Source organism: Podarcis bocagei, assembly GCF_964188305.1.
Source record: "Podarcis bocagei genome assembly, chromosome: W".
NCBI classification, from domain to species: Eukaryota; Metazoa; Chordata; class Lepidosauria; order Squamata; family Lacertidae; genus Podarcis; species Podarcis bocagei.
The window spans coordinates 9,960,209-9,976,042 of record NC_138131.1 but is presented as its reverse complement, the minus strand read 5'-3'; the positions used below and the strand labels follow the sequence as shown (position 1 = coordinate 9,976,042).

The window sequence follows — 15,834 nt, the reverse complement described above, 5'->3', positions numbered from 1 at the left end:
ACCAAAGTCTGCGTTGAGGGGCGTTGGGTAAAGAAGCATGGAGACAGTGGGTGGTGATGGTGTGGACTTGGGATTCAAAGCAGGGTTGGATTTTTATATTTTATATTTTGGGGGGAGCGGCAGCCCAGATAGCCATCGAATAACAGAACGGTCTGTCTCTTACCCTTGAGGACAAACAGCAAGATGCAGAACTAGGGCAGAGCAAGTGGTGGTAAAGGAGCCTGCCCTCCATCTAATCTAATGTGCACCAATTTTTTTGCAGTGTGATTTGGCAAAAAAAAGGTGCACATCAGACTCAAGTAAATACGGTAGCTCAACACAACGGATGCTTCAAGTAGTTTCCCCAAATTCAGCTGAAATTCCAACTTATACTGGCTTCTCCAACCCCTTCAACCCCTTCATAGCAAGCATCTTTAGTACTTAGTAGTGCAGCGTTTTGCTGCTATGACCTACTTCAAACGAGATGCATAGCCAGACAGCGGCCTCCAGTTCAGTAATATTCTTGGGTTTGCGTGCTGCAACCACCTTCTTCAAATCCCACCAGAGATTTTCTATGGGGTTCAAGTCAGGTGACACTGATGGCCACTGTAGAACCTTCAAGGACTTCTCCCTTGGTGGAATTTGAGGTACAGTGGTGCCTCGCAAGACGAAATTAATCCATTCCGCGAGTCTCTTCGTCTTGCGGTTTTTTCGTTTTGCGAAGCACGGTTATTAGCGGCTTAGCGGCTATTAGCGGCTATTAGCGGCTTAGCGGCTATTAACAGCTATTAGCGGCTTAGTGGCTATTAACGGCTTAGCGGCTTTAAGAAAAAGGAAACAAACTCGCAAGAACTCGCAAGATGTTTCATCTTGCGAAGCAAGCCCATAGGGAAATTCGTCTTGCGGAACGACTCAAAAAAAGGACAACTCTTTCGTCTTGCGAGGCATTCGTCTTGCGAGGTACCACTGTATGTTTGGGATCATTGTCCTGTTGGAAGGTCCAATGACACCCAACCTTCAGGTTCCTCACAGATGCCATGATGTTTCCTCCTAGGATTTCCTGATATTTCAATGAATCCATCCTGCCTTCCACACGCTGCATGTTTCCAGTGCCAGAGGATGCAAAAGAGCTCCAGAGCATCACCGAGCCACCACCATTCTTCACTGTAGGCAGAGTGTTCTCTTCAGCGTATGCTTCATTCTTCTTCCTCCAGACATAACACTGATCCATGGGGCCAAAAAGTTCCAAGTTTGTTTCATCGCTCCACAAAACAGAATCCAAAACTTATGTGGCTTATTTATATGTTTTTGAGCATACTGGAGCCAACTTTTCTTGTGCTTTTGGGTCAGTAGTATTGGAGTTCTAGCAAGGAAACCTTCTGTGTTTAGTACGTGCCTTACTGTGCTCACTGCCACCAAGTCTTGCTGCAGCTCTTATGCAGTCACTGAGGGTTTTTCCCAGCCTGCCTTCCCAGAAGTCTGGTTGCTGCTGCAGATAGCTTCCTTTTTCTGCCCTGTCCAGATGTAACCACTGTTCCTTTAACTTTGAACTTGCAAACTATGCCTCCAGCAGTGTCTCTAGGAACATTCAGTGCCTTCGCTATCTTTTTGTATCCTCCTTTTTTGTGAAAGACAGTGATCTCTTCTCTTCTCTTACCTTCTTGGACCATTCTCTTGACTTAACTATATTTCTAACATGCAGCCAAATGTAACACTCAGCAAACCCCAGAGCCAGCTCAGGTATTTCATGTGTTCCAGCTCAAGCACACCTGGTACAACTAATGAAGCCCTTGATTAGTTGCATCAGGTGTGCTTGAGACAACACCTGTTGTATTTCTGATGTTCTGAGGGATTCTATTCAGGGGGTTAAATAATCATCTTCTTTGGCGATCACTTGTGGCCAAGTAAGATTGTCTTCCATGGACATGGCATGTCTGTAAGTGACTGTGGAGGCCAATTCTGGACCCGCATGTCCTTCCACAGTGGTAGCATAGGTTTCTGGACAGGAGTTGATCATGGTGAGGATTTGCCAAAAGTGCCTTCCTCTGAGCATGTTTCTCCCTTGCGTCCTGAGTTCAAAAGTCTTCAAAGGCCATGACACCTTTGGTAAAGGCTGTTCTCCAATTGGCGTGCATGCAGGCCAGTGTTTCCCAATTTTCCGTGCTTACAGGTGAAACTCGGAAAATGAGAATACCGTGGAAAAGTTCATTTATTTCAGTTGTTGTTTAGTTGTTTAGTCGTGTCCGACTCTACGTGACCCCATGGACCAGAGCACGCCAGGCACTTGCAGTTTGGTCAAACTCATGCTGGTAGCTTCGAAGACACTATCCAACCATCTCGTCCTCTGTCGTCCCCTTCTCCTTGTGCCCTCCATCTTTCCCAACATCAGGGTCTTTTCCAGGGAGTCTTCTCTTCTCATGAGGTGGCCAAAGTACTGGAGCCTCAGCTTCACGATCTGTCCTTCCAGTGAGCACTCAGGGCTGATTTCCTTAAGAATGGATAGGTTTGATCTTCTTGCAGTCCATGGGACTCTCAAGAGTCTCCTCCAGCACCATAATTCAAAAGCATCAATTCTTCGGCAATTTATTTCAGTAATTCAACTTAAAAGGTGAAACTAATATATGAGATAGACTCATGACATGCAAAGTGAGATATGTCAAGCCTTTATTTGTTATAATTGTGATATTATGGCGTACAGCTGATGAAAACCCCAAACTAACAATCTCAGAAAATTAGAATATTAAATGAAATCAGCAAAACAAGGACTGCAAATAGAGCAATATTGGACCTATGAAAAGTAGAAGCATGCATATGTACTCAGTACTTGGTTTGGGCCCCTTTTGCATCAATTACTGACTCAATGCGGCGTGGCATGGATGCAATCAGCCTGTGGCACTGCTGAGGTGTTATGGAAGACCAGGTTGCTTCAATAGCAGCCTTCAGCTCTTCTGCATTGTTCGGTCTCATGTCTCTCATCTTTCTCTTGGCAATGCCCCATAGATTCTCTATGGGGTTCAGGTCAGGCGAGTTTGCTGGCCAATCAAGCACAGAACTAACTTAGTTGGTCTTTAAGGTGCTACTGGAAGGATTTTTTTTATTTTGACTATGGCAGACCAACACGGCTACCTATCTGTAACAGTAATCCCATGGGCATTGAACCAGGTTTTGGTACTTTTGCCACTGTGGGAAGGTGCCAAGTCCTGCTGGAAAATGAAGTCAGCATCCCCATAAAGCTCGTCTGCAGAAGGAAGCATGAAGTGCTCCAAAATCTCCTGGTAGACGGCTGCGTTGACCCTGGATTTAATGAAGCACAGTGGACCAACACCAGCTGATGGCATGGCTCCCCAAATCAACACTTCACACTGGACTTCAAGCATCTGGCATTGGAAACTTCACACTGGACTTCAAGCATCTGGCATTGTGTGCCTCCCCATTCTTCCTCCAGACTCTGGGTCCTTGGTTTCCAAATGAGATGTAAAAGTTGCTCTCATCAGAAAAGAGGACTTGGAACCACTGAGCAACAGCCCAGTTCTTTTTTTCTTTCTTTAGCCCAGGCAAGATGCTTCTGACGTCGTTTCTTGTTCAGGAGCGGCTTGACAAGAGGAACATGACATTTGAAGCCCATCTCCAGGATCCGTCTGTGTGTGGTAGCTCTTGATGCACTAACTCCAGCCTCAGTCCACTCCTTGTGAAAATCCCCAACACGTTTGAATGGTCTTTTCCTGACAATCCTCTTCAGGCTGTGGTCATCCCTGCTGCGTGTGCACCTTTTTCTTCCACAATTTCCCCTTCCGCATAACTTTCCATTGATGTTCTTCGATACAGCACTTTGGGAACATCCAACTTCTTCTGCAATTACCGTTTGAGGCTTTCCCTCCTTATGGAGGGTCTCAATGATGGCTTTCTGCACAACTGTCAGGTCAGCAGCCTTCCCCATGATTGTGCTTCCTACTGAACCCATTGCAGGTGTTATGGATTGAATAGCTACTTCACCTTTTCACAATATTCAAATTTTCTGAGATTGTTAATTTGGGGTTTTTATCAGCTGTACGCCATAATATCACAATTATAACAAATAAAGGCTTGACGTAACTTGCTTTGCATGTCATGAGTCTATCTCATATATTAGTTTCACCTGTATACAGCGTTGTTTTTTTATAGATATGCATTGAGAGCATATTTAATCCTCTCTTGTTGTCAGCCTGTATTTCACTTTCCATTCTTAAGTTGGGAATAGAGTAGTTGCTTTGGAAGACGATAATCAGGCATCTGAACCACATGACCCATCCAACGAAGTTGATGTTGAAGAATCATTGCTTTGACACTGGTGATCTTTGCTTCTTCCAATACACTGTCATTAGTTCACCTGTCTTCACAAGTGAGATATAATTTTTTTTTGAGATACTGTTGATGAAATCTTTCGAGGAGTTGGAGATGGTGTTTATAAGTGGTCCACGTTTCACAAGTGTTAGTAGTACAGTAGCTTTGTAAACAAGCATTTTGGTTTCCCTGCGAATGTCCCGGAGAAAGGTGCACCCACAGAGCTAAGATAGTGCTGGATTTTGGCATCAATGCCTGCCCTTATGGAAAGATAACTGCCCAGGTAGGAAAAGTGATCAACATTCTGTTCAGGGGGTTAAGACTCGATAAACCAGTATTGTAGGAAAAACAGAGATGGCAGGAGGTTGGATGCAGGTGAGCTGTGCAGATGCACGCTGGCAAGCATGCTCCAAACAAGCTGCCGACTAGCTCTGCTGAGGCTCCTTTTATTAGCAGAAGTCAACAATCGGAAACAGTAGTGAAACCACCCTGAACTTAACATATTTCTATCTAAGCACATTTCCAGCATTAGCAAATACACATGTCAGCAGGTGTTTCCCTCAAAGTTTTCCCCCAATACTTGATTACGTCTGCGTCCCCGGTCATGCTTCAGCCAAGCGATATGTCTAACAAACAAATTGTGAGAGGACACAATTTCAGAGGAAAAACCCTGTTTTCTAGCCAAGAAGGCAAAAGGTCAGGGAAAGCAGGTGCAACGCTCCTTGACATACTGTTGCATGTCTGGTGCGAGGTTTGCCTTCGCAAAGCGGAGCGTTACCTCTACACAGTGTAAGTTGCAATTTAAACTGAATTGGGGGAAACCACTTGAAGTATCTGTTGTGTTGAGCTATTTCAATTGCTTTTGTTTGATTTGCTCATTGCAAACAGCTGAAAGTCTGTAAATTTTGATAGTAAACCTGATTTGCAATGGGGGTTGAATAATTTTGATTGCAACTGTAAGCTTACATACTGAAGCAAAATAAAATAGTTTATCCCAAAAGTAAAATACAGACCCCCTTCAGAGTACACTTGTAGCATACATCACTTCTCAGTTTAACAATGTCTGAGACAGTTTTGTCCTTTTTAATTAGTTTTATGTAATAGAATATGCAGCCTGTGATGCTACCTACAATGAAATTGTCACAATTGAGCGCCTAAGATCTGCAAATCCCAACAAACCTACAACAAAGGATACATTTCATAAGATCAAACTTGATGTGCCAGAAGATTTAAGGCAAATGTGAGTATAGAGGTCTTTTATAAATAATTTTAATCAACTTTCTTAAGTTTGTAATACCATTCGAAACGTTTTCATCCCATTATAGTAGTAGTTGTTGTTGTTGGGATACCAATGGTGGAAGTTGCCAAAATATCCAAAACATAGAAAACCTTCCAAAGTGGGCTCCTGTGTCAAGAACAGAGATTGAGAACCTTATAGCCCAACTAAAACAGGGGAAAGCCCCAGGAGAAGATTTAATTCCTGCTGAGGCCATCAAAAACACCTTGGAGTTTTGGACCCCTATTCTGGCTTCACTATTCACCTGCATTGATACACATCCCCAAAGACTGGGGACTTTCAATCATTGTCCCAATATATAAAGGAAGGAAGAAAGATGATCCAGCTAATTATAGGCCAATCAGCTGCCTCAGCATAATTAGTAAATTGTATGAAATGGAAATTTCAGGGCTGGCTGGAACAAGAAAACATACTTGCAGAGGAACAAGCTGGATTTAGGGAAGGCTGTTCTACCATTCACCAATGTTTAGTACTCCAACATCTAATCGAGAAATACTTCTCTCGTAGCATAGTTTCCCTTTATGCTGTCTTTATTGACTTTAAAGCAGCCTTTGACGAGCAGCGCAGGGAGCCGCCGCCGCCTTTAGCAGGGAAGCGTCTCGCTCGGCTTGGCAGGACTTCATATGATGAATCTTTTATTATGGCCAACGACACCCTGGAAGGTTTTCATGAAGTGAATCTAGCCTCGCCTACCACTCCAGATTTTCTAGGAGTGTATGAATCCAGTGCTTGTGAACAAACTACCTCACCCACGGTCATCTACCGGCTTCATGCCTCAGCTGTGTGCTCCACGCCAATTCAGCTGAGTGCCCTGAACATCTTTGATCTTCCTACACAACCCATCTATTCATCTCCTAGGCAACTCAATTGTGCAGAAGCATCAGGTATCAGCATCAATGTTACAGACACCATTCCTTGTACTACCTCAGGACTCCAAGGTGTGTCGTCCAAATATGATAATTCCAGAAAGGCAAGCAGCAATGCCGAGAGAGAATTTTTGTCGGGAGGAACCATAACAGACTCCACTGAAGGAAGTGATGATGTTTTGGGACTGAGCACAGTTTGTCTCACCTACAGAGCCCATCGGTTTTGGAAGTCAAAGAAAAGGGCTATGAAAGATTAAAAGAGGAGCTTGCTAAAGCTCAGAGGGAGCTGAAACTGAAAGATGAAGAATGCAAGAGGCTTTCTAAAGTGTGCGACCAACTCGGGCAGTAATTGGAATAACTTACTGCCAGCCTCTTTGAGGAAGCACACAAAATGGTGAGGGAAGCAAACATAAAGCAGGCGACAGCTGGAAAACAACTGAAAGAAGCACATGGAAAAATTGATGTACTTCAGGCCGAAGTAGCAGCCCTGAAAACGTTAGTGCTGTCCACTCCGCTGACGTCGCCCACAAAAGAGGTTCAATCTAGTGGAAAGACACCCTTCAAAAAAGGCCATGCAAGGAACAAAAGTATGAGCAGTGCGATGGGGGTCAGCAACCAGGATGTCGCCATGATGCAGCCAATTGTGAAAGACTGCAAAGAGGCTGACTTAGCTCTGTATAAGGAATTCAGATCCTGGAAGGATGATCCCACTATGGACAGGGCATGCCCTTTCCTGGATAAAATGTATAAGGAAGATATCTTTCCGTTTTTGACCTTCTCAAAAAGTGAGCTGGCATCTGCCGTCTTGGAAGCTGTGGAAAACAATACCTTAGGTATTGAACCAGTTGGCTTGCAACCTGTTTGATTTGTGAAAGCTTCTGCAGTTGAATGTGGAGGACCAAAGAAATGTGCTCTCAGTGGACAAAGTAAAACATGCAAGCATAGAATCAAGTTGGGGGACTCAAGCAACTATTACTATATTTCTCCTTTCTGTAGATATAGGATTACTTCTGTATGTAACTTCTTCACGTACATTTGATATATACAGCAGGGGCTTGTGAAGCAGCAAGATGTGAATCAGAAGTTTTGGGAGGTTATTCAGCTGAGGAAAGAGATGTCGCTGGCAAAACTTGGATATTACAAGGAAGAGCTGTAACTGCTACATTTCTGGTGCTTGCATGCGCTTCCATAAATGTACGTATCTTCAGAGTGGTTCAAAATCCTTGTCACGACATTGATATTTATTTTGAAAAGGGTCCAAGGCTTCTCCTTCTGTGCAAATTGCGCTACATACTTTTGGAGTTCAGCAAGATTATTTTATTTTAGGATGGACATTATTGTTTCGTTTGAAAGGAAGGCAAGAGGATTTTCAGGTGTACTATAGTGATTGTAACTTTAGCAGTTGAGAAATGCAGGTTTGATGCTGTTCAAATATTATGTTCATTTTTGTGTTCTGGAGAGTTTATAATGTAGGATTTCAACTTAATAAAAGTTAACTAAAAAAAAAAAAGCAGCCTTTGACACCATATCCAGAGCTAAATTATTGGAAAAATCAGAGGCCTCTACACTTGACAGGCACTTGCTATATTTAATACACATGAAGGGATGTGGCTAAAAGTGCAACGTAACTTCCAGGGCCATCTCTCCAATGCTATTGGAACTGAGAAAAGTGTCAAATAAGGGTGCATACTGGCTCCACTCTTATTTAACTTCTATTATTAATGATATGGAACCTTATCTGCATAATGTGAACTTCCCAGTTGCTGGATCGTAACCTTGTCGTGGTGAATGGGCTTGCATGTTCCTATGACCCTTGTGAGCAAAGGCGTCGGGAATCTCGTACTCCCAGCAGGGTCACCCAAGGCGGTAAGGTCAAAGGGAAGGAGCTAGACAAAGAATGATCCAAGAAGTCCTCAACGGCAGAACAGGCGGATGATAACAAGCGGTATGTTACAACAGCTATGAAGACGGATGAAGGCTGCAGCAGATAGGAATCTACCGGTTTGTCGTGACTACTTCATGCCATCGGAACAGAGCCCTACTGTGAAGACTATGTGTTGGTCAGCGTGCACTGATCTACACACATAAAACAAATTCACGCACAGGCGTCTTCCAAAAACCCAACCCAAGCCCCAAAAATCCCATGGCGATCGGCAAATGGTAACGGGGGGAGGATTGTGAAATCTGGAAGCCCCTAGTCATGAACCAGCACAGTCGTTCTGACTCAAGGAACGAGGCAGTTGAGCAGCTCGGCAGCTGTATCCATGTCTGAGCAGCCCTTTTTAGGATCCACTCTGCTCATCCCAAAAATGGGGAGGGGCTAGAAAAGGTGCCCTAAACATAGTCTGCCTCCCCTTTCCCCTGACTGGATTACCGCACCCAGTGGGGTCACCACCTAGCGGTCGTAAAAGACAATTGAACTTTGGAACATGGAATATATGGACTTTGTCAGATAACACAGACAGTGAGCACCCTGAACGCAGAACTGCCATCATTGCAAGAGAGCTGCAACGTTTTAACATCAATATTGCAGCGCTTCAAGAGATTCAAAGAGAAGGCAAGGGACAAGTGAAGGAAGAAAAAGGAGGCTACACTTTCTTCTGGAAAGGTCTATCTGAACAAGAACATTGAATACATGGGGTAGGCTTCTCTATCAGAAACGACCTTGTGAAGCTCCTGTCAGAAGTCCCTACCGGCATTAATGAGCGACTCTCAACCTTTTGAATAAAGCTCACCAAAAACCAACAGGCTACTATTATAAGCACTTATGCACCAACACTGGATGCCGACGAACACATTAAAGAAAAATTTTACTCTCAGCTATATACCGTCCTATCAGAGACGCCTAAGGAAGATAAAATTATCCTGCTGGGTGATTTTAATGCAAGAGTTGGGCAAGATTTCAATCTGTGGTCTGGGACTATTGGGAAAGAAGGAATTGGCAACAGCAACCAGAACGGAATCTTACTTTTGACGATATGTGCAATGCACAACCTTGTTATTACCAACACACTCTTTCGACAGAAAAATAAATTTTAAACTTCATGGAGGCATCCTCGGTCAAACCATTGGCACCTCTAAGACTATGTTATTGTCCATGCTAAAGATCAACGTGATGTGCTCCTTACCAGAGCTATGATGAGCGCCGACGACTGCTGGACAAATCACCGACTAATACACTCCATGATGGCTATCAAGATTATACCTCAACGCAGGCTTCAAGGAAGGAAACCAAGGTGCAAAATGAACACTCAAGCCCTTCAAGATCCCATTAAGCGGCATTGCTTCCAAATGACTCTTAAGGACCATCTGCTTTCAGAATTCCCTGATAACATCGAGGAACACTGGACCAAGCTAAAAACATCCATTATTGCAGACTGTGAACAAACTATTGGATACCAAACCAAGAAACACCAGGACTGGTTTGATGAGAATGACAGTGAGATTGAACGCATGACTGATAAGAAAAGGAAGGCCTTTCAGATCTGGCAAAGAGATAGAAACTGTGCCACGAAGAAAAAAACCTATGCCAACGCTAAGGCTGAGGTTCAAAGAAGAACCAGAGAACTAAAAAACACCTGGTGGATAAAAAAAGCTCAAGAGATCCAGCACTTAGCCGACACTCATGATTCACAGAGTTTCTTTAAAGCCACAAAGACAGCTTATGGGGCAATAAATCATGGCATATGCCCCCTACGCTCAGCAGACAGTATCACACTTCTAACAGATAAAGAAGCTATTGCACTGCGCTGAAAAGAACATTACCAACATCTCCTCAACCGTAACTCCCCCGTAGCTGCTGAGTTCCTCTTACAAATTCCGCAAAAACCAGTTAGAGATGAGCTTGCAGTATCTCCAAATCTGGAAGAGTTGTGTACAGCTATTAACCAAATGAAAAACAACAAAGCCAGTGAACCTGATGGGATACCTGCTGAAATCTTCGAAGTGGGCGGAATTGAACTTAAACAACAACTTCACAAGCTCATCGAAAAAAATTGGGAAAGAGAAGAGATCCCAGCAGACTTTAGGGATGCCAAAATTATCAATCTCTTTAAAAATGGTGACAGAACTGATTGTGGAAACTATTGAGGCATCTCTCTGTTAGCTGCAGCCGGCAAAATTCTTGCAAGGATCTTAGCAAACCTTGTCTCAACAATATCCGAGGTGACCCTTCCTGAATCCCAAAATGGTTTTCAGCCTTCTAGGGGGACAGTGGACATGATTTTCACAGCTCAACAGCTTCAAGAAAAATGCAGAGAGCAAAACCAACCCCTGTATATGGTGTTTATTGACCTAACGCTTTCGACACTGTAAATCGTAATGCCCTGTGGACTGTGGACTGTCCTTCTGAAAATTGACTGCCCAGATAAATTTGTAAACATCATTTGGCTCCTCCATGATAACATGACAGCAGCAATCGCAGATAACTATGGCTTTCAAAGTGAACCATTCACAGTGGGATCTGGTGTTAAACAGGCTTGTGTTATTGCCCCAACTCTATTCATTATTTTCATTGCCATGATCCTACACTTTGTCGAAGGGAAACGCCTCACCAGAGTCGAAATCATATATCGAACAGATGGAAAGCTCTTCAATCTGAGTAGGCTGAAAGCAAAGACTAGGTTACCGTAACTTCCGTCATAGAGCTTCAGTATGCTGATGACAACGTAGTGTGCGCACGCACAGAGGATGACCTCCAAACCATCCTAAATAACTTTGCAGAAGCTTACGAAAAGCTTGGCCTATCACTCAACATCCAAAAAGCCAAAGTGCTGCACCAACAAGTACAAAATAACCCTTCTGCAGCACCACAAATCCAACTCAATGGTGTAACTTTGGAAAATGTCAACCACTTCTCCTACCTAGGCAGTTATCTTTCCATAAGGGCAAACATTGATGCCGAAATCCAGCATCGCCTGAGCTCTGTGAGTGTGACTTTCTCCCAATTGAAATGCAGAGTGTTTGAGGACCAGGACATTCGCAGGAAAACCAAAATGCTTGTTTACAAAGCTATTGTACTACCAACCTTACTATATACTTGTGAAACATGGACCACTTATAAATGCCATCTCCAACTCCTCCAAAGATTCCATCAACGGTGTCTCCGAAAAATTTTACACATCACTTTGGAAGACAGGGGAACTAATATCAGTGTACTGGAAGAAGCAAAGATCACCAGTGTTGAAGCAATGATTCTTCAACATCAACTTTGTTGGACTGGTCATGTTGTACGGATGCCTGATGATCGTCTTCCAAAGCAACTAGTCTATTCCGAACTTAAAAATGGAAAGCGTAATGCTGGTGGTCAACAAAAGAGGTTTAAAGACTGTCTCAAGGCAAATCTTAAAAAATGTAGTATAAACACTGACAACTGGGAAACACTGGCCTGCGAGCACTCCAATTGGAGAACAGCCTTTACCAAAGGTGTCATGGCCTTTGAAGACTTTTGAACTCAGGACGCAAGGGAGAAACATGCTAAGAGGAAGGCACGCTTGGCAAATCCACACCATGATCAACTCCCGCCCGGAAATCAATGTCCCCACTGTGGAAGGATGTGTGGATCCATAATTGGCCTCCACAATCACTTACGGACTCATTGTTAAAACCGTGTCTATTGAAGACAATATTACTCGGCTACGAGTGATCGACAAAGAAGAAGAATGTGAACTTCCATCCCCAAAATTGGCAGGGAAGCATATCGCAGTCCTGCTGTATGCAGATCATACAGCAATTCTTTAAAGAACACCTATAGGCCTTAGAAGAGATATGAAAGTATTCGCAGTATATTGTAAGGAGGGCAAATTAGAACTTAACTGTCAGAAAACTAAAATCATGACACCTGCCCAAAGGCCTAAACTTCTCTCATGGTATATTGATGGCCACAAGATTGAGCAGGTTATCTGCTTTAAATATCTGGGGGTAGTCCTCCATTCTTCCGGAAACAGAAAAGCCCATGTTGATTATTCAGCTGAGAATGCACAGAGAAGCTCAACTGCCATACTTAAATACTTTAGGACCAAAGGTGGACATTATAGACCTGCAGCCTTAAAACTATTTAAAGCCAAGTTGGTTGCACGGTTTTTATATGGTGCCCAACTAGGCTCCTTCACTAATCTCACATTATTGGGAGTAGTACAATCTAAGTTCCTAAAATCAACTTTTAAAGTGCCAGAGTATTTCTCAAATGCTACCTTATGTCTTAAAACAGAGCAGAGGGTGTGGATGGCCATACTTAACTTCTGGCTATCTTTTTACCAATAATGATAATAATAATAATTATAAAAATATAATTATCTCCATAGGCAGTTGGACTGAGCCGGGTCAGGGCTGTTGATTCTCTTAAGATCTGTCAGCAACCTTTGACATAGTTGATCACGAACTTCTGGAACGCAGCCTCACCAACATGGGGATTTGCGGCACAGTCCTTCAATGGCTGTGCTCGTTCCTTTCTGGTCGGGGACAGAGGGTGGCGCTGGGGGGGGCAGGAAGCTGTCGTCACGCTACTCCTTGGTGTATGGAGTACCACAGGGTGCAGTTCTCTCCCCAATGCTTTTTAACATCTTTATGCACCCCCTTGCCCAGCTTTTCCGGAGCTTTGGCTTGGGTTGCCACCAGTATGCTGATGACGCCTAACCCTATCTGTTGATGGACGGCCACCCTGACTTGGCCCCAGACACACTGATCAGATGTTTGGAAGCCGTGGCTGGATGGCTACGGGGGAGCCGGATGAAGTTAAATCCTTTGCAGACAGAGGTCCTTTGGCTGGGTCAGGACGATATGCAGTTGGGGACCTAACTCCCATCCCTTGCGGGGGCGCAATTAGTGCCAGCGCCTTTCGTCAAGAATTTGGGTGTAATCTTCAACACCTCCCTTTCTATGGAGGTGCAGGTTACAGCTACAACAAAGGCGGCATTTTTCATCTCCGCCAAGCTAAGCAGTTGGTCCCTTATCTCTCTCGCCCTGACCTTGCCACTGTGATCCATGCGACAGTCACCTCCAGGCTTGATAATTGTAACTTGCTCTACGTGGGGCTGCCCTTGAAACTGACCCAGAAACTCCAGCGGGTGCAAAATGCTGCGGCGAGACTCCTCATGGGGGCCTTGCCGCGGGAGCACATTCATCCGGTGCTATACCAGCTGCACTAGCTCCTGGTGGAGTACAGGATCAGGTTTAAGGTGCTGGTTTTAATAATAATAAAACTGGCTGGGTTTCCCCAGCCACTCTGGGCAGCTTCCAATAGAATATTAAAATACAATAATCTATTAAACATTAAAAGCTTCCCTAAAGAGGGCTGCCTTCAGATGTCTTCTAAAAGTTTGGTAGTTGTTTTTCTCTTTGACATCTGATGGGAGGGCGTTCCAAGGGCGGGCGCCAACACCGAGAAGGCCCTCTGCCTGGTTCCCTGTAACTTGGCTTCTTGCAGGGAGGGAACCGCCAGAAAGCCCTCGGCACTGGACCTCAGTGTCCAGGCAGAACGATGAGGGTGGAAACGCTCCTTCAGGTATACCAAACCGAGGCCGTTTAGGGCTTTAAAGGTCAGCACCAACACTTTGAATTGTGCTCGGAAACATACTGGGAGCCAATGTAGGTATTTCAAGACAGGTGTTATGTGGTCTCGGCAGCCGCCCTCAGTCACCGGTCTAGCTGCCGCATTATGGATTAGTTGTAGTTTCTGGGTCACCTTCAAAGGTAGCCCCATGTAGAGTGCATTGCAGTAGTCCAAGCGAGAGATAACTAGAGCATGCACCACTCTTGCAAGACAGTCTGCGGGCAGGTAGGGTCTCAGCCTTCGTACCAGATGGAACTGATAAACAGCTGCCCTGGACGCAGACTTAACCTGCGCCTCCATGGACAGCTGTGAGTCCAAAATGACTCCCAGGCTGCGCACCTGGTCCTTCAGGGGCACAGTTACCCCATTCAGGACCAGGGAGTCCCCCACACCTGCCCGCCCCCTGTCCCCCAAAACAGTACTTCTGTTTTGTCAGGATTCAACCTCAATCTGTTAGCCGCCATCCATCCTCCTACCGCCTCCAGACACTCACACAGGACCTTTACCGCCTTCACTGGTTCTGATTTGAAAGAGAGGTAGAGCTGGGTATCATCCGCATACTGATGAACACCCAGCCCAAACCCCCTGATGATCTCTCCCAGTGGCTGCATGTAGATGTTGAAAAGCATGGGGGAGAGGACAGAACCCTGAGGCACCCCACAAATGGGAGCCCAGGGGTCTGAACACTCATCCCCCACCACCACTTTCTGAAAACGGCCCAGGAGGAAGGAGCGGAACCACTGTATAACAGTGCCCCCAGCCCGTCTAGACGGTGCAGAAGGATGTTATGATCGATGGTGTCAAAAGCTGCTGAGAGATCCAGCAGAACTAGGAAACAGCTCTCACCTTTGTCCCTAGCCCGCCGGAGATCATTGACCAGTGCGACCAAGGCAGTTTCAGTCCCATGATGAGGCATGAATCCCAACTGGAAGGGATCCAAATGGCCTGCTACTTCCAGGTGTGCCTGGAGTTGTTCAGTAACCACTCTCTCAATCACCTTGCCCAAGAATGGAAGATTTGAGACTGGGCGATAGTTGGCCATATTGGCCGCATCTAAAGATGTTTTTTTAAGAAGCGGTTTAATGACAGCCTCTTTGAGGTCTGGGAAGGCTCCCTCACAGAGAGAAGCGTTTAAAGCCCCGCAAAGCCCATTGCCCAGCCCTTCCCAGCTAGTTTTTATAAGCCAGGATGGGCAAGGATCAAGAAAACAGGTGGTTGGTTTCACTCGTCAAAGCAGCCTGACTACATCCTCGGAGGTAACAGATTGGAATTGATCCCACACAACTTTAATAGAGAGGACTCTAGCACTCTACAGCCCCAGCCCTGCTCCCACAGTGGAGTCTACCTCTTCCTGAATCTGAGTGACTTTATCTGCAAAAAACTTTGCAAAATCATTGCAGGAGATCATGTGGCCCGTACTGGGCCCCAATGTAGCAGGTGGGTCCGCTAAATTGTGAACCACCTGAAAGAGTCTCCTGCTGCTGTTTTCTGCAGATGCAATAGAGGCAGTGAAAAAAGTCTTCTTCGCCATCACTACCGCCACTTGGTAGGCTCAACACTGAGCTCTAACCCGTGTCTGGTCAGCTTTAGAATGAGTTATCGGCCACCGGCGCTCTAGCCGTCTCAGCGATTGTTTCATTGCCCTCAGATCCATGGAAAACCATGGGGCTGTCCAGGCACCATGCAATTGGAGAGGGCGCTTCGGAGCCAAACAGTCAATATCTCTGGTTAGCTCCACATTCCAATGGGCCACCAGGGAATCAGCTGAAAGGCCATCAACATGGGATAAAGCATCACCTTCCACTCTCTGGAAACCATTTGGA

At 45.0% G+C, this 15,834-nt stretch overlaps 1 protein-coding gene and 1 pseudogene across 5 annotated transcripts in view; both read left to right on the top strand.

The window, feature by feature from the left end:
- LOC308577830 (fragile X messenger ribonucleoprotein 1-like) overlaps positions 1-15,834 on the top strand; it is a 201,500-nt gene that overhangs the window by 85,676 nt on the left and 99,990 nt on the right. For all 4 annotated transcript variants that reach the window (XM_081178223.1, XM_081178221.1, XM_081178222.1 and 1 more), the window contains one exon: positions 5,391-5,539. In XM_081178223.1, coding sequence (XP_081034349.1) covers positions 5,391-5,539 — 149 coding nt within the window. The remainder of the gene's footprint in view (positions 1-5,390; positions 5,540-15,834) is intronic.
- Positions 6,159-7,821, top strand: LOC308577841 (rab-3A-interacting protein pseudogene; annotated as a pseudogene). Its single transcript has one exon. The product of its transcript is annotated as a rab-3A-interacting protein pseudogene (transcript).